The sequence below is a fragment of the Pipistrellus kuhlii genome, unplaced genomic scaffold (genome assembly GCF_014108245.1).
Source record: "Pipistrellus kuhlii isolate mPipKuh1 unplaced genomic scaffold, mPipKuh1.p scaffold_m20_p_1, whole genome shotgun sequence".
In the NCBI taxonomy this organism is placed as follows: domain Eukaryota; kingdom Metazoa; phylum Chordata; class Mammalia; order Chiroptera; family Vespertilionidae; genus Pipistrellus; species Pipistrellus kuhlii.
The window spans coordinates 44,479,386-44,498,640 of NW_023425404.1; the positions used below are offsets into that span (position 1 = coordinate 44,479,386).

The 19,255-nt window shown below is 37.0% G+C and overlaps 1 protein-coding gene across 4 annotated transcripts in view; it reads left to right on the top strand.

Moving 5' to 3' along the window:
- DMXL2 (Dmx like 2) overlaps nt 1–19,255 on the top strand; it is a 140,772-nt gene that overhangs the window by 46,544 nt on the left and 74,973 nt on the right. For all 4 annotated transcript variants that reach the window (XM_036442045.2, XM_036442016.2, XM_036442035.2 and 1 more), the window contains 6 exons: nt 3,826–4,004; nt 6,698–6,881; nt 10,553–10,727; nt 13,845–14,081; nt 14,569–14,840; nt 16,065–16,761. In XM_036442045.2, the coding sequence (XP_036297938.1) occupies nt 3,826–4,004; nt 6,698–6,881; nt 10,553–10,727; nt 13,845–14,081; nt 14,569–14,840; nt 16,065–16,761 (1,744 nt within the window). The remainder of the gene's footprint in view (nt 1–3,825; nt 4,005–6,697; nt 6,882–10,552; nt 10,728–13,844; nt 14,082–14,568; nt 14,841–16,064; nt 16,762–19,255) is intronic.

Genomic DNA, 19,255 nt, shown 5'->3' on the forward strand with positions numbered 1-19,255 from the left:
TGGCTTTGCCACATAGTTTTAAGTGTCAGAATGAGGGCTGAGCATAAAATGTGCAAGCCAGAGGCCATGCATGTCATTGCTGCATCATTGTGTTTTTTTAGTTTAGAGTAGCCTTGCCAGGTTTTAACTTTTAAATCTAAGAGACTGTTCCCAATATATAGAATAGGGTGCCTAGGCCTGACTGGCGATCAGGGCCATCTGTGGGGTGACTGGTAGGCAGGGTGATCGGGCTCCCCCGCTGGCACCTGCCTTTTCTGGCGGCCTGGCGCCGCCCACTGGCCAGCCCTGCCTCCCGATTGCCGCTGGCAGTTGCTTCCCTATCTGGGAGCAGATGCTCCTGCATTGAGCATCTGTCCCCTGGTCGTCAGTGCTGTGGTAGTGACCAGTTGTTCTGCCGTTTGGTTGATTTGCATATTAGGGCTTTATTATATAGCATAGTTGATTCTTGAACAACATGGGTTTGAACTTTGTGGGTCTATTTATATGTGAAGTCTTTTTAGTAAGTACACAGTCGAGTTTTTTTTTATCTCCAGGTTTCACATTCACAGATTCAATGAACTGCAGGTTGAAAACAGTATATTTTAAGTCTGCATTTGTGAATCTGTGGGTGTGCCTGGAACCAATATTCCACAGATACAGAGGAACGACTAAAGTTTTGGAGGAGTCAAAAGTTATATATGTGTTTTTTTAAATATATATATTTTATTGATTTTTTACAGAGAGGAAGGGAGAGGGATAGAAACATCGATGAGAGAGAAACATCGATCAACTGCTTCCTGTACACCCCCTACTGGGGGTATGCCCACAAGCAAGGTACATGCCCTTGACCAGAATCGAACCTGAGACCTTTCAGTCTGCAGGCTCTATCCACTGAGCCAAACTGCTTTAGGCTATATGTGTGTGTGTGTGTTTGTTTTTTTAATTTTAATTTTTTTCTTTATTTATGTGTCCTCACCCCCCTGATGTCTGTGTCCATTGGTTAGGCTTATATGCATGCATACAAGTCCTTTGGTTATCTCTCCCTCTTACCCCCATCCTCCCCTACTTTCCCTCTGAGGTTTAATGGTCTGATCAATGTTTCTCTGTCTCTGGATCTGCTATTGTTCATCAGTTTATGTTGTTCATTATATTCCACAAATGAGTGAGGTCATGTGATACTTAACTTTCTCTGACTGGTTTATTTTGCTTAGCATAATGCTCTCCAGTTCCATCTATATTGTCGCAAATGGTAAGAATTCATTCTTAATGGAAAGATATGTACAGATTTAATACCTTAATAAAAAAAGAAAAAAAAAAAAGAATTCATTCTTTTTTACCAGAGCATAGTATTCCATTGTACCACAGTTTTTTTAAATTCACTCATTTGCTGATGGGCACTTAGGCTGTTTTCAAATCTTAGCTATGGTGAATTGTGCTATGAACATAGGGGTGCATATATCCTTTCTGATTGGTGTTTCTAGTTTCTTGGGATATATTCCTAGAAGTGGGATCACTGGGCATTAGGGGTGTTTTGGCACCTCCAACCCCCATGTTGTTGAAGGGTCATCTGTTTTGAGATAAATATATAGGCTGTCTTTTTTTATTCTGTTAATATGGTGAATAACAATGATTATTTTTCAAATGTTAAACCCTCCTTGCTTTGCTAGAATAAACTCCACTAGGTTATGATTTCTTTTTATATATATACTGCTGGATCATATTTACTAATAATTTGTTAAAGATGTTTGAATCTAAAATGGTCTTACACAATAAGTCCTTTTCCTCAATTTTCTGAAACAACTTGAATAGGTAGGTAAATGTTTGGTAAAATTAATGAAACCATTTGGGCCTAGGGTTTTAGTTGTAGCTTTAGTTTTATGGGTTTTTTTTTAAATGGGAAAATCTCAAATTGTGAATTCAGCATCTTTTTAATAGATATAGAGCCTTTCAGGTTTCATAATTCTTTGGTTAATTTTCAAATTTGTCTTTCAAGGAATTTGTCCATTTAACTTAAATTGTTTAATTTATTGGGATAAAATTGTTCAAAATATCCCCTCATCATTCTTTTTATATTTGTAGGATCTGTAGTCATGTCCCCTCTTTCATTCTTGATAAATTGTAATTTGTGTTTTCTCTTTAAATATTTTTGATTATTCTATTGATAGATAGAAGATTATTAATTTTATTAATTTTTTAAAAAGCTTTGAATTTGTTGATTTCTTTATATTTTAAAATTTTATTTAATTAGTTTCTGTTTTTCCTTACATGTGCTTACAATGGGTTCACTTTGCACTTTTACTTGCTTCCATTAGAAGCTTAGATTATAGATTTAAGATTATTCTTTTTTAACACATTTCCTTGTAAGCACTAATGTAGCTGCAAGCCCCAAATTTTGATATTTTGCTTTAAATTTCTTTTAGTTAAGCATATTTTAAAATTTCTCTTATAATATAGAAATGTTTTAAGTTTTAAATATTTGGGAGTTTTCTAGCTATCTTTCTGTTAGTGATCTGTACTTGACTTCTGTGTGGTTTTTGAATTTTGGGCAGTAACAGATGAAAGTGGGGAGGCTGGTGGGAATAGAAAAGGGTAAAATAGTAGCTGCTGTGTAGGTGCTCTCTCTATCCTTCATGACTCCTGAGGGACTCCGAGCTACCTCTATGGCTTTTATGGTACATAGTCTGAAACCATTGCCATAGATTGTATAGTAAATTTGGTTAGATGAAAATGATGCTAAGGTGGAGAAGGTATTTGGAGGAAAGCATTTAGTACAGTCATTGTTAAGTGGTTGACTTGGAGTAAGCACTAAAAGAAATTTGCTGTATAATTCAAATATCCAAATGAAACATTATTGGAAACATAAATTATGCAGTATAAATTGAGAATGAGTACCAATAAGGGGAAAAAGGGTTTTTATCTAGTTCAGATAAAAATATTTGGACCTATACACACTTTTTCAGGAATATGTAATCTCATTATTTCTTAGAGATTGATAATTTTGCATAAAGGATAACATTTCATTATTTTCCTTAATGCACTTTTTACATTAAGGATAAAGCACTATAAAGTTAAATAAGATATAATTATATAGGCCTATAACAAAATTGTTAGAACTAAGTAAAATGATAAAGTCAGTGGTTGTTGTTAATACCTGTAAATATCTTATGTAGGCATGGAGGTGATTTTTGACAATTGCCTAAATGACTTCTCATCATTTGGAATAGAGATCAGAAAACTGTGGCCCATGCACCAAGCATCGTTTTACATTTTTAAAGAGTTGTACGAAAAAGTCATGAAGAATTTGTGCCAGAGGCTATATATATGGTCTATAAAAACTAACTTACTCTCTGGCCCTTTCAGGAAAAGTTTGCTGATTCCTGACATAGAGTAAGAAACAATTCACATTAAAAAAGGGTTTGTTTCACCCTTACAGATCCCTTGAAAAAGGAAAGGGTGATAACAGCAGCTGATAACATGGCATCTTTCTTATTCTTTATCTTATCCAAGGGGCTAGTATCTGGTTTCAGAATCTTTCCTCTACAATTACCCATGTATATTTAAATGGTGGAATTGGGCATCAGCTGCTATTTGAAAAACCACCATTATGCAGAGAAAATTGATAATGAGCAAATGGTCCATTTATTTTTCAAGAATAGTATTCTTTAGAATAATAAATATCATTTTAGATTTGGGTTTGTACTATACAAATATAGTACACATTAATTTTGTAATATGTGTCACGTATTAGTGTTTTATATATAGAGCTTAATTTTAAAGCTTCTTCAAACCACTTAAATATTTGATTATGTGTAAATTAATTTTATGCTGACCTATATATTTTTGCAGGATGATTGTCTTTTGAAAGTATGGTATCCTATGACTGGATGGAAGTCTTCAATTATACCTCAGGATCATCACGAAGTGAAAAGGAGACAGCCATCTACCCAATTTTCCTTTGTTTATTTGGCACATCCTCGAACTGTGACAGGGTTTTCATGGCGTAAAACTAGCAAGTATATGCCCAGGTTAGATAAATGTATCATATAACTTTCATTTGTATTCTTACATGTTTATAGAAATAATGAAAACAATCTTTTTACTGCATAGACATGGTGGCAATTAAGAGCATAGGCTCTGGTGTCAACTGCCTGAATTCAGATCCTGCTGCTATTGTTCCTAGCTTCATGTACTTTTGACTAAAATTTTTTTCTTTAATTAAAAAAAATTGATATTTAGAGAGAGGAAGGGGGGGAGAGAAAGAGAGGTAGAGAGAGAGAGAAAGAGAGAAAGAGAAAAATCAATGTGAGAGAGAAACATCGATCATTTGCCTCCTGCATATGCTCTGACTAGGGATTGAAAGCACAACCTGGGTATGTGCCCCAACCAGGAATTGAGCCCTGCCTCCTCCCCTCCCCTCCCCTCCCCTCCCCTCCTCTCCCCTCCCTCCCCTCCCCTCCCCTCCCCTCCTCTTCCCTCCTCTCCCCTCCCCTTCCCTCCCCCCCTCCCCTCCTCTCCCCTCCCCTTCCCTCCCCTCCCCTCCCCTTTCTTTCCTCTTCCCCTCCCCTCCTTTTTTTTTTTTTTTAAAATAATGTGTGTTGTTTTTAAAAATATATATATTTTATTGATTTTTTACAGAGAGGAAGGGAGAGGGATAGAGAGCTAGAAACATCGATAAGAGAGAAACATTGACCAGCTGCCTCCTGCACAACCCCTACCTGTCATGTGCTCGCAGCCAACATGCATCCCCTTGACCGGAATCAAACCTGGGACCTTTCAGTCCGCAGGCAGATGCTCTAGCCACTGAGCCAAAATTGGTTTCGGCTTAAATAATATGTTTTTCTTGACTGCCACCATTTGGTGTACGGGACAATGCTCCAACCATTTGAGTCACACTGGTCAGAGATACTAAATTTTTAAGTTCTCTATGCCTCAGGTTTTCTCTCTATAGAATAAGGGTAGTAATAGTACCTACCTTAGGAGTCATTGTGAGAGTACAATGTGTTACTGTATGTGAATGCTTAGTATAGGCCTTTGTGCACAATATGTACTCAGGCAGCATTAGCTGGTATTGTAAGCAGGAGAAGTTGAGCATTCTAGGAAGGAAAACACACATTGACGGGAAATAAAACATGAATAAACTGCCAGTAATACACATAGTGGGGAAGCATGTCACATATAGTGAATCAAGTGGCCAGGTATTTCTTAAGGCTATTATCAGCAGGACCTTAAAGGATTTATTATAATTTTTCCTCCTTGTTACAGCATCTTTTGAAAGGATTTAGAAGATTAAATAAACTACAAAATAGCTCATGCAAATGATTCCTATATAATATATACAATTCTATAAAAGCTTGCTTAGAAATCTGTATTCATTCTTGAAGGAGGGTTATTTTATCTGCTAAATATATCTGAGATCTGTTTACAACTAATGGAAAATACAGCACACATTGTAGAGATGCTCAGTAAATGATAACATGGGGAATTTAAAAAATTTTGGAATATAAATGAAAGGTTTTTTTCTTTTTTAAGTTATTTGCATCTATTGAAAACATTTGAAAAACACTCTCCCTTTGACTCAGATTCTATGTAAGCATTTTTAAAATATATATATTATTGATTTTTTACAGAGAGGAAGGGAGAGGGATAGAGAGTTAGAAACATCGATGAGAGAGACTCATCGATCAGCTGCCTCTTGCACACCCCCTACTGGGGATGTGCCCGCAGTCAAGGCACATGCCCTAGACCAGAATTGAACCTGGGACCTTTCAGTCCGCAGGCCGACGTTCTATCCACTGAGCCAAATCCGTTTCGGCTATGTAAGCATTTTTTAAAAGGAAGAATTACTTTGTTCTTTCAAGGTATTAAGTCACTTAAGCTGCTTGATGCTGTGACATTTTTGCTTATAATGGAAATTGATTTATAGTTTGAATTTATAATTCTCTTTATAGTTTTATTGTGAAGATGCGTATTTGTTCACCTTATTTGTTTTCCAATGATCTTAGGCTACCCTTCTAGAGGTTCTCAACCAGCAGCCGTTCTCTGTAGAGCCTAAGACAATCAGAAAACACAGATATTTACATTATGATTCATAGCAGTAGCAAAATTACAGTTATGAAGTAGCAACGAAAATAATTTTATGGTTGGGGGTCACCACAACATGAGGAACTGTATTAAAGAGTTGCAGCATTAGGAAGGTTGAGAACCACTGCTCTAGAGCCTAGTTTTTAAAGCAGCCTATGTGTAATCAGGCATTAATTTCTGTTCCCTTTGTTAATACCATTTCCTAATTTTTATGATGATCACAGCAATACTGTGTATGATTTTAAGTTAATTGACAATTTTTCCCATACAGTGTGATTTTTAAAGCGATTGGAAGAATACTATATTGTCATTTAGCTTAGCTGTTTGAAGCATGATTTTAATGAATTAAGGTGAATGTCAGGGGAAGATAGCTTGTTCCTATTTTATGGTAATTGATTGTACCCCGATATCCAACTTTCCACCCTGCAGGTATGAGCAGGTGATAAATGGGGGTTTGACGAAGGTATAAAATAGTGGAAATCCATTCCATTATTAGAAAAATAACTACACACAAGTCATACTGTTAGTTTTACACTAATGTCATCTTTGTATGTGAAGAGCCAAGTATTAGTAGCCTTTAATTAATTGATGGTGTTGATATTCAGAGTTACCTTTATTTCTTTTTCTTTGTCATTAGAGGTTCTGTCTGTAATGTGTTGTTAACTTCATGCCTTGATGGTGTTTGCCGGCTCTGGGCAGAAACCTTGTTACCAGAAGACTGTCTCTTGGGTGAGCAGATTTGTGAGACCACCACTTCCAGCATTGCTGGCAACCTTACTCATGCTGGGAAACACAAAGACAGAATACAACATGCTCTGGAGGTATTATATTGTTTAAGATGGCAAATGAATTTTGAAGATATGTGGACCTGTAAACTGAGATTAGATAATGCACATGGTACATGTAACGATAAAGTTAATAGCAGAGAAATCTCACTTATTTTATGCTTGTTAAATTTCTCTTTATACCATTTAGAAGCCAAATACAGATAGTAATGATCAGACATATAATCTAGGTAAATAATATAATTTTAATTCCTTCATTTTTAGTGTCAAATGTGAAAATCTATTGGAGTAAGCAGCTTTGATTAGTTAAACGTAAATGTATCTTTACTTTTTCTTGAAGTTAGTCATAATTAAAAATATTTTGCTTGTTTCATGAGGATTAAATTTTACTTTTATTGTTTTAATTTTAAAAATGACTTTTGATTGTTAATAATAAAGATGTTAAGTTATTAGATGTAAGTGAAGTTAAATAATTGCTTTACAATTTCCATGGTTTACTATTTTGAAAGTGAAATATTTTTTCAATATTTAAATGTAATACATATGAAATAGATGTGCTTTTAAGAAATTAAATTATTTATAATATAGTGTAAACTGTTGTATCCATTGTGATTAGAGAATAAAATGAGAAAAATGCATTATTAGAAATTACCAGAAATTTATTTTAGGAAACTTAATTACTGATTTTCTTATTTTTTCATGTGACTGTTTTTATTACATAAAGAATATGTGCTTATTTTATAATTAGGCTAGAAAAAAGAAGAATATGAAATTTATAATGATGCCCCTCGTCCAGTTATGTGCATATGTGTACTTTTCTTTATTTATAAGATTGAGACCTATTTTAAAATAGTTTTAAAACTTGCTTCTTAAACTTAATGTCTTACCTCTCTACATTACTGATTATACATAAACTGGAGGCCTGGTGCACAAAATTTGTGCAAGAGTAGACCTCCACAGCCACATCGGCTGCCTGGATTCCTCCATCCCATGGCTGTAGCCTCAGCTTCCTCTGAACGGCGTCTAGTCTGATTAGCATATTATGCTTTTATTATTATAGTTTTACATTTATATTAACACTCTAGTGGTTGCACAGACAAAATGGCTTTGCTGTTTCAGCAAGCTGAACTATTGCTTGAGTTTGGCTAAGGATGTTGTAGGTACAAGTTTTATATAAAGTAGGCCTGCTCTGAAATGAGCTGTGATTGGGTGCTATTTTTACATATTTTTCTCAACATTTAAAGCATAAATGAAATTAAGAGCAAAAGTCAGAACAGTTAAAGTTATATTTGTTTTGATAATTGATTTTCATGTAGTGGGAAAAGTGCTTAATTTACTACACAGTTACAGTAATTTATACTGATGTAACATTTTTTATCTTTTAATTATATATGAGCTTTTAGAGACTAAGAGGTTTTAGAATTTTTTGTACTTAATATATTGTTTTGTGTTTGTTAAATTGAATTACTAACTGTTATCTATATATGTAAAAAGCCAGTGACTGGAACACCATAACAACCAGAATGACGGGTCACTATGAAGCCCACTGCAGCCAGCCTCCTGCTGCCCCTCCCTCCAGCTGGCCCTGCCCCTGATTGGCTTCTCCCACCCTGATCAAGGGTAGGGTGGCTTGCCCTGCCCTTGATTACCCCCCAATCCCAATAGGGGGCAGGGCTGGCCGGCCAACCTCCTTCAGCCCCTCCCCCTGCCTGGCCCCATCCCAGATCAGCCCTCCCACCCTGATCAGAGTCAGGGCTGGCTGGCTAATCACCTGCAGCCCCTCCCCCAGGCTGCTGGTCCCTGATCAGCCCCTCTCACCCCATTTGTGGGCAGGGCCATTCGGACCACAGCCCCTCCCCATGGCCCATCCCAGCCCTAATCTGCTCCCATCAATCAGGGGTGGGGCCAATTGCCCGAGGCCCCTCCCCCCAGCTGGCATGGCCCTGATCACCTTATTGGGGAGGGCTGGCTGGGCAACCTTGTACCGTCTCCTCCTACCCGCAACATGTCCAGCCCCGATCTGCCCTGATTGGAGCCAGGCTGTCTGGACCCCACCTGTGCATGAATTCATGCACTGGGCCTCTAGTATAAAATAAAAGCAAAAATATAAGTAACCATGTATAATCTGTAGTTTTGCAAAGTTTGCTACATTTTAATAATGTTAAAATTGCTTTTAATAGTAAAAGCCGAATTATCTGACTTATGAGTTATTTTGCTTTCTGACATCCTTTCCTATGAAACTCCTAACTGCATTCCTAGGAGAAAATAAGCAGTCAGTATTACACCAGCTGTGCCAATCTAATTAAAACTAATGATAAATGTCAAAGATGGAGTGAAATAATTTGATAAGCACTGTGGAGCAGGAACTCTCTAATACCGACATTTACCCTATTGTCAAAGAAATAAACAACTACATAGCAGGGAGACCAGAGGAGGAGGACACACATTGGAACTGATACTGTTTTCCATATGAAAAGAGAGAAGGGCTGTGGAAATTGAAAGAAAGGACAAGATGTGTTTCTTTAATGGAGAAAGACTTGAGATGATGCTTCATTTTATTTGATTGAATGTGAGGAATAGTGGAAAAGAAGAGAAATTATTATAAAGCATAACAATGGACAATAAGGAAGTACTCTGAGGGTGGGTTATGGTATGGAGAAAAAATCATGCAGAGGATGAATGATAGGGACCTATGTCAAAATAGTTAATATGATCCCATATGTTAGTAGAGAGTTTTTTCATATAGACATATCACAATTTAAACAGAACTCATTGGTCACTATCATGAGGTCTTTCCTGGCTAGGTTCCTTGTTATTCTGTGTTTTTGTACCCTCTTCTTTATAATAGAGATTATAAAGTAGACTGTTTGACCAACTGTTTAATTCTAAGTGAGTCTTTGGGGAGAAATGTTCTTCCTGGTAGGAAGACTTGAAAAAAATATTTTAAAAAATATATTTTTGTTTATGTCAGAGAGGAAGGGAGAGGGAGTGATAGAATCATTAATGATAAGAGAAAATCATTTATCAACTGCCTCCTGCATGTCCTCTACTGGAGATCGAGCCCACAAACTGGTCATGTGCCCTTGACCAGAATCGAACCTGGGAGCCTTTATTCCGCAGGCTGACACACTATTCATGGAGCCAAACTAGTTAGGGCAAGTCTTGGAAAAGTTTTTTCTCTCTTATGAACAGTAAATTTCATGTTAATACTGGGATATCCTGAAAAAAACTACACTCTGTACTCCAAATCTTAATAGGGGTTTTTATAGATAATATTAAGTACCTTTGAGCAGCTACTTCTGCCTTGAACTATAAAATATGCAAGAACTATGGAGACTACATTTTGAATTGTTCTACTGTAGTGAAGAGAGTTTCCTTTAAAAGATCAGGTTTTGCCGAAACCGGTTTGGCTCAGTGGTAGAGCGTCGGTCTGCAGACTGAAAGGTCCCAGGTTCGATTCCGGTCAGGGGCATGTACATTGGTTGTGGGCGCATCCCTGGTGTGGGGTGTGCAGGTCGATGTTTCTCTCTCATCGACATTTCTGGCTCTCTATCTCTCTCCCTTCCTCTCTGTAAAAAATCAATAAAATATATTTAAATAAAAAAAAAAAAAGATCAGGTTTTACAGGGAAGAAAATCATAAAATCCTTAGCTCGGCACTGATTAGACTTCTGAAAGTGGTATTTAACAATTATTTTTCTATTTTAGACAATACACCATTTGAAAAATTTAAGAAAAGGACAAAGGAGGTCTTCTGTTCTTGTAACTCACACTGAATTAATGCCTGATCAGATGACAACGCATGAAGTACAAAGACACATTTCCCATCATGCAAATGCACTGTGCCATTTTCACATTGCAGCAAGCATCAATCCTGCCACAGGTAAAGGATAATAAAAGTTTTCTTTTTTATAAATATGCTGAAATAAGGTAAATAAATAAAAAAGTGAGACTTTTTATAACCTGTTCTTTTATTTCTATAACCTGTTCTTTATGTTAATGCTAGAGCCTAGTGCACGAAATTTGTGCCTGGCCTGCACCCTCTTGCAGGTTAAAAGAAAAAATATCTTCCCTTAGTGTAAGACAAGAAAGTTGAATACCCTTAGCGCACAGTTGGATACCCTTAGCGCTGTTGCAGAGGCGGGAGAGGCTCCCACCACAGCCGCTGTGCTCTCCAGCTGTGAGCCCAGCGCAGGGCTTCTGGTTGAGTGGTGCTTTCCCTGTGGGAGTGCACTGATCAGGGGGCAGCATCTGCATTCAGTGTCCCCTGGTGGTCAGTGCATGTCATAGCAACCGGTCATTCCACTGTTCTGTCAATTTGCCCATTAGCCCTTAATTATAAAGGATTCCATTTTGTCTTAAATATAGATTATGTGATTCTCAGGGAACAACTTCAGATAAATATTTTGAGCACCTTTTTCTGTCTAGAATATAGCAAGGGTTCAAAGTGAACTTTATTTGAACTTGGGAGCATAAGTGGTGGCAGCCTGGTTAATTACTGTGATTTATCTCCTTTTTATGCTTTCACTGTTATTCTTTATTCTCAACTCTTCTTTATAACTATCTAAATATATTTTTACATAGTTTTCCTTATGTCTCAGCATGTCTTGTTTTCTACTCTCATAGACTTTCTTGTCTTACACTGAGGGAAAGATATTTTTTCTTTAAACCTTAATATTTTCTTTTTGCTTTTTTGTCCCAAGTGGTTGACAAGTATTTCGACGCAGGTCCAGTGTTGGCAAAAGTGTATTTGAAAGCTTTTCTTTAAGGGCATTGTTTTCTTTCTGCCTGAAAAACATATGAGAAGGCCTATAAATTTCATTACACTGCAGATTACAATATAGCTATATAAAGTTGTAATTTTAAAAAATATTTTTATTAATATTACAGAGGAAGTGAGAGGAAGAGAGAGATAGAAACATCAATAATGAGAGATAATCATTGATCAGTTGCCTCTTGCATGCCCTCTACCTGGATGGAGCCTGCACCCTGGGCATGTGCCCTGCCTGGGAATTGAACCATGACTTTCTGGTTCATGGGTTGATGCTTAACCATTGAGCCACACCCAGACAGGCTAAATTTTTAACCTTTTAAAAAGAACCTTGAATAACTGTCATGAGGATGTAACTTTAAGCAAAATGCAATTAGTGATAGTATGCAATAAATTCAACACATATTAGAAAGCTTGGCTTTTAAATTGTACACACTATTCTAATGAAATGGAATAGGATAGAAGGATTAGTCCCTGTGGATAGATGTTTTGTCATGTCATTTGAGTCTAAGGACTGCATATGTTCATTATTTTGAAAAAAAAAATTTAACATTATGCATTTGTAGTTACTGTATGTAAATATAGCATTTAGGTTGACCAAGTTGATTGCTAAATACAAATACTTTATACTATATGACTCTTCTTCTCTACCTTTTTTTTTTTTTCCAGGAAAAATTTTGAACCCATAGTAAAACTGAAAGCATAGTACAACAAATACCCATATACTCTTTACCCAAATTCATCAGTTTACATCTTTCATGTATGCTTTTATTCTCCCTCTTTTGCCCATATATATGTCTTTGCTCCCTCTTCCCTCATTTTTGGCTGACCCACTTGAAAGTAAAGTTGTCACTGACATTATTCTTCATCCCTAATCTATGATAGTCCTTCTGTCTCAGGTGTCATAAATAGTGTGTCAGTCTCAAAAAATTTACCTCTCAGTTACTTTTTAAAATGTCTTGCAGTTCTTTGGGTATTTGTTCATGATAAGAGTTAGGTTAAACATTTTTAGGAAGAATACTGCATAGGTATATATGGTTATGGGATTAATTTACAAGTCCTCTTTCACATGATTTGTTTTATTTTACTCAGAAAACCAGGACTGCCATCCAGAAATTGGCAATAAAGAACCACCTGGAATGTATTTAACAAAGATATTTATTAATAGAACACCTCTAGATATTCTGTCCTCTTATCTTTAGATTTTCTCTTTTTTAAATAGAGGACAATGTTTTGTTTTGTTTTCTTTCTGTTAAATAGATTATTTGTAATGTATATTGGGATTAAAGAGATTAATTTTTTGAGTTATATATTTTATATGAACTAATTTGTATCATGAATTTTGGTTACCTCAGATGGAGAAAACCTGATGATATACTTAGAATTTTGCCTTCCTTCCTTTATTCTCCCAAAATTTTAGGAAAGTTTCAAATATTCAGAAAAGTTGGAAGAATATTACAGTGAACATTCAGTTCTTCTATTGTGATTCAATAATTGCTACCATTTTGCCACAGTTGCTTTATTCTGTATATACACACACATATATGTATATATGTGTGTGAGCACATGGGTGTGGACTCAACTAATCTATGTGGGCATGTGTATGTAAAATTTTTTCTTTCTCTTTTTAAAAAAATCTTTATTGTTGAAAGTATTACATAGTTCATTTTTTCTTGTATTGACCCTCTCTAGCCTGCCCCTGCCCCCGTGTAAATTTTTTTCTTAATCTTTTCAACATAAGTGACACATATCATGGTACATACCAATATGCTAGTATACTTTAGCAAGTGTCTTTTAAGAATAAGGAAATTCTCTCACATAATCATAATATCATTATTATACTCAAGAAAATGAGAGGTAATTCCATAACCTCTAATATTCAGTTAATATTTAAATTTAAATTACTCTAGATATCTCAGCAATGTATTTTATAGTAGCTTTTCTGTTTAGCTTTTTGTTCTTCTGTCCCCAAACCAGGATTCAATAAAAGTTTGTACATTTGGCATATTTGGTATTTAATTAGTAATTTAATTCCATATAAGTTTATGTCATTAGTTCTTAACATTTACATTTATCATTAAATTCAGTTAAATTTTTTACAAATCCTACTAGAGTTATTTTGACTTACTTAGCACCTTTTTTCTGTGTAGGTATGGAATTGATCTTTATCAGCACTTGTAATATTTTTAAAGATAATAATTCATATTGAAATCTTTTTTGTTTTCACAGATATTCCAAGTGCCTTGGTTGGCACTGTATTTAACATCGATGATGGAAATGGGGGCTTTGTAGTTCATTGGTTAAACAACAAGGAATTTCATTTTACATCATCTACTGAAATATTTATGCAGGAGTTACGAAAACTTTCTGAAAAGCAGGTAGATCATGAAAGTGATGCAGATAGAGAAGATGAGGAGCATTCACAGGAGGAAAGAGAGAGGGGTTTACATATGAAACTAGACCATGGTTAGTATCCTATATTCAGGTTTTTCTTTTTGTGTACCACTTTTAGTTTGTAATGCTTTCTTTCTGCTCTCCTTCCTTTTTACTTTTCTATTCATTCCACAAATATTTGTTGACCATCTATATATATATATATTTAAATAATCTATTGCTTTGAATACTTGAATACTGTGTTATTTTGGAAACTAAATATATCACTTTTTGGGGAATAGATTTTGCTAATGGTAATAATGGTAGTCTGAATTAAGTTTTGATTTTATCCAGAGTAAGAAGTATAGTAATTTTCCGTTTAGACCAGAAAATAGTTTCCTTCTTTGCTTTTTTTCTTGATCATAATTTAGCATCTAAGTTCTTTTTTGTTAAAGGAACTTAGAGTTTCTAAAGATGGTATGCTATTTATTTGCAGTCTAGTATATAAATGAATTTTTATAGTATTAGTAGTGTGTACTAATAAACTTGTATGTATTGATAAAATTATTTTCTGATTCAGAGTTATCCCTGGACAGAGAATCTGAGGCAGGTACAGGATCATCAGAACATGAAGATGGAGAACGAGAGGGAAGTCCTAGAACCTATTCATGGTCTAGTGCACCAATGCCACTACCTACTGTGCTGCTTGATCGGAAGATTGAAATGCTGCTAAGTGAATGGAATAAGAATCCGGACATGCTTTTTACTATACACCCTGTAGATGGCACCTTTCTAGTGTGGCACATAAAGTATTTGGATGAATATAATCCTGGAATATTTAGACAAGTCCAGGTATATTTTATTGACAAAACAATTCATACATCTATCTAATAAAGAGGGAATATGCAAGTTGACCATCACACAGTCACAAAAGATGTCAGCATCCAGTCCCCTCAGCCCTGCTGGAGTCACCCGTTCTTTCAGCCCTGCTAGGGGTTGGCAGGTGCATGATGCGGCCAGACCTGCCCTCAGCCTTCTAACCACCCTGGGCTGGCCTGAGGCACAGGCAAGCCTTGGATGGCAGATGCCCAGCCACTCAGGGCCCGCTGAGGCTTGCGCTGCCGGCAGTGGCAACAGCAGAGGTGTGATGGGGGCATCACCTTCCCCTGATCACCAGATCGCCATCCTCCCCTGAAGGTCCTGGACTGTGAAAGGGAGCAGGCTGGACTGAGGGACCCCCCTCCAGTGCATGAATTTTCATGCACCAGGCCTCTAGTTTTATATAATTATAAAAGGAAGAGATTATATGCAGATTTAGCAAGTTTTCAGAATTAATCAAAGATTTAAAAAAATATATTTTTATTGATTTCAGAGAGGAAGGGAGAGGGAGAGAGAGAGAAACATTAATGATGAGAGAGAATCATTGATTGGTTGCCTCCTACATGCCTCTGACTGGGGATCGAGCCTGCAACCTGGGCATGTGCCCTTGATCAGAATTGAAACTGGGACCCTTCAGTCCAAGGTGGATGCTCTATCCATTGAACTAAACTAACTAGGGCAAAGATTTTGTTTTTGATAAGCAACTAAGAAAAGAATACTTACATTGCAAGTTTGAATAGTTCAAAGTGAATTGGGCTTTGAAATGTGATACTGAATATTTGAATAAAGGTATGTTGATATTTTTTTCAGTATTTTGAATAAACTAAGAAACTACCCTAATAATGTGATTTAGGTTGAGCTCCTTTCTCTCATCCCCCCATTTCCCCCCCCCCCCCCCCCGCCCCAGTATATTAATTAAATCTAGCTAGATTTATCTGTTACCTTTGTGAAGTTTATATGTGGTTGTGGTCATTTATTTGTGTAAGCAAGGCACTTGAACCTTCTTTTCCTTTAGTCTTCTCTTATACTATGAATAGTGAGATATTACTTAAATAAAGGAAAAGGATTAGACCATAAAAAGTTGAAATAATTTTTGTTAGGAAGCTTAGATTTGGAATTTTGAAAATAGAAGTATTTTTGGGAAACTTTGAGAGGAGACAGACTACTTACACTTAATCATATACTTGTGTTTTTCAGGTTTCTTTTTCTTCTCGGATTCCTGTTGCATTTCCTTCTGGTGATGCAAGCTCTCTTAGTAAAAATATCATGATGTATGCTTGTATAAATGCTACAAAAGAGTCTCATCCCACTCTGCTATCCCAAGACATGATGGCTGTAGGTAGTCCTCACAGATCACAGTCACACTATAGATCACATGGTACAAATATGAACATTCTAGCTCCCACAGTAATGATGGTCTCTAAGCACATAGATGGTTCTTTAAATCAGTGGGCAGTCACTTTTGCTGATAAGTCTGCCTTTACCACTGTTCTAACTGTCTCTCACAAATTTAGATATTGTGGTCATCGATTTCACCTCAATGACCTGGCATGTCATTCAGTTTTACCACTGTTATTGACATCATCGCATCATAATGCTTTGTTGACTCCTGAATCAGATTGTCAATGGGACCCAGTCAATAAATTAAGTAGGATAATGGATTCTGTAAAACATATAAAAGGTTCTTCGAAACAACCTCTTAGAAATGCAGCCACGCGTACATTTCACGACCCAAATGCAATCTACAGTGAACTTATTCTATGGCGTGTAGACCCAATAGGACCTTTGTCATACACTGGAGGAGTATCAGAATTGGCTCGAATTAACTCTTTACATACTTCAGCCTTCTCTAATGTAGCTTGGCTTCCAACTCTGATTCCCAGCTATTGTCTTGGTAAGTTCATTTTAATTGTGAACTTAATAAAAGCATTAAATTGTTATTGGTTATCTACCAAATGGTTTATACTTGTCATTATTAGGGGGATTTTAAATAAATATTCAGAATGTAGGGATCAGACTTATGTTTAGAATTTCTAGACATTTGTTTTTAATCTTTTCCCTCTTATAATCTAGTTTCTCTTGAAATTTTTTGCTAATAATTTTTTATCCATTATATGTGCTTAAATATGATTCTTGTAAAAAAATAAATCTTTATTGTTCATATTATTACAAATGTTCATTTCCCCCCACCATTGCTCCCCTCCACCAGGTTTCCACCCCCACCCTCTGCCCTTTCCCCACCCCCCATTGTCCTCATCCATAGGTGCACAATTTATGTTCAGTCTCTTCCTGCACTCCCCATTCTCCCTTTCCCCGAGAATCGTCAGTCCACTCCCCTTCCATACCTCTGATTCTATTATATTCACCAGTTAATATTGTTTATCAGATTTTTTAATTCCGTTGGTTTTTAGATTCACTTGTTGATTGTTATGTATTTGTTATTCATAATTTTTATCTTTATTTTCTTCCTCTTCCTAAAGAAGCCCCTTCAGCAGTTCATATTTGAACTCCGTTAGCTTATTTATTTATTTATTTATGAAGCTCTTTAACTGGCCTTCAATTCTGAGTGATAGCTTTGCTGGGTAGAGTATTTTTGGCTGTAGGTTCTTGTTATTCATCACCTTGAATATTTCTTGCTATTCCCATCTGGCCTGCATGGTTTCTGTTGAGAAATCAGCTGACAATCGTATGGGTGCTCCTTTATAGGTAATTACCTGCTTTTCTCTTGCTGCTTTCAATATTCTCTCTTTGTCTTTTGCTCTTGGAATTTTAATCAAAATGTGTCTTGGAGTGGTCCTCTTTGGATTCCTTTTGTTTGGAATTTGTTTTTGTGCTTCCTGGACTTGTAAGTCTATTTCTTTCACCAGGTGGGGGAAGTTTTCCATCACTGTTTCTCCCAATAGGTTTTCGGTATCTTGCTCTCTCTCTTCTTCTGGGACCCCCATAATTCTGATGTTGGTTTGCTTGAAGTTGTCCCAGAGGTTTCTTACACTATCTTCAACTTTCTGGATTCTCTTGTCTTTTTGCTTCTGTGGAGGAGTGTCTCCTGGCTCTTTATGTTCCAAATCTTTGACTTGATTCTTGCGATCTTCCATTCTGTTTTTAGGACTCTGTATAATATATTTTTTTTATTTCAGACAATGTATTCTTTATTTCTAGTTGATCCCTTTTCATATTCTGATAGGTCTCATTTATTTTATCGGCCTTTTCTAGGAAATTCTTGAAAAACCTTATAAGCGTGGTTTTGAACTCTATATTCAGTTGCTTGTCCTCCATTTCGTTCATTTGTGATCTGTTTCCTTGTCTCGGCATTTTCACAGCTTCCCTGAGTTGGTAGGGTGGCTTTGTGTGCTAAGGTGTCTTATATGTTTCAGTGGGTCAGCCTCCCAGTTATCTGAGGTGGACACTCTTGGTGCACCCCTTTGTGGACTGTGTATACAGCTTTGTTGTAGCTAAGTCTTGATTGTTGTTGGTATCACTGGGAGGAACTAACCTCCAGGCCAATTGGCTGTGAGGATCAGCTATGTCTATGCCAGGAGACATCCTTATTCGACTAGACTTGGAAAATTGCTAAAGCCTCTGTACTCAGCTTGGATGGAGCTGAGTTTCAGGGTGGAGCCTACAGCCTTGGCTTCCCTTCAGTCTCACCCTATGAGATTCCTAAGTCTCAGTGTTCCTCAGTGTTCTTCGGTACTCACTGCAAGCACCTCAGAGAAAAAGGTGCCCTTGAATTTCACCCTCTACAGTCTAGTCTCTCCCCCGATGATCCTGGAACTGGGGTTCAATGCAGTTGGAAATGGGGTTCAGTGCAGTCTGGAGCTTTTGTCTCCTTTTTGCTAGGGCAATCCAGCGGCACAGTCAACAGTCTGTCCTCTGTGTGCCTTCACTTGCACGCTTCCAGAGCTCTGCCTTTCGCTGCTCCCTTGAATTTCCACCTTACAGCCCAGATTCCCTCCGTATGAGCCTGGGTCCCCAGCGTCTGGCCAAGAACTGGGGGTCAGTGCAGTTGGAACTGGGGTTCAGTGCAGCCCAGAGCTTTTATCTCCTTGTCGCTAGGGTAGGGGTGTCGAACTCAATCAGAGAAGGGGCCAAAATCTAAAATCCAGCCTAAATCGCGGGCTGAATGGTTTACTGAACAGTCATAAACTGTCATTGTGATGGAAACGCAGCGGAGTGCAGTGATGACAGCGCGGTGCGGGCCACATTGCAAGGCCTGGCGGGAAGGATTTGGCCCGTGGGCCTTGTGTTTGACACATGTGCGCTAGGGAATGCCAACCAGGCACTCAGCCGCCCCTCCTCTTTGACTCCGTCCTCTTCCCATTCTCACACCGTGTCTCTGTACCTTAGGCTTTTACAGCTCCTCTGATTTTCCTTCTGGTTTTCTCTTT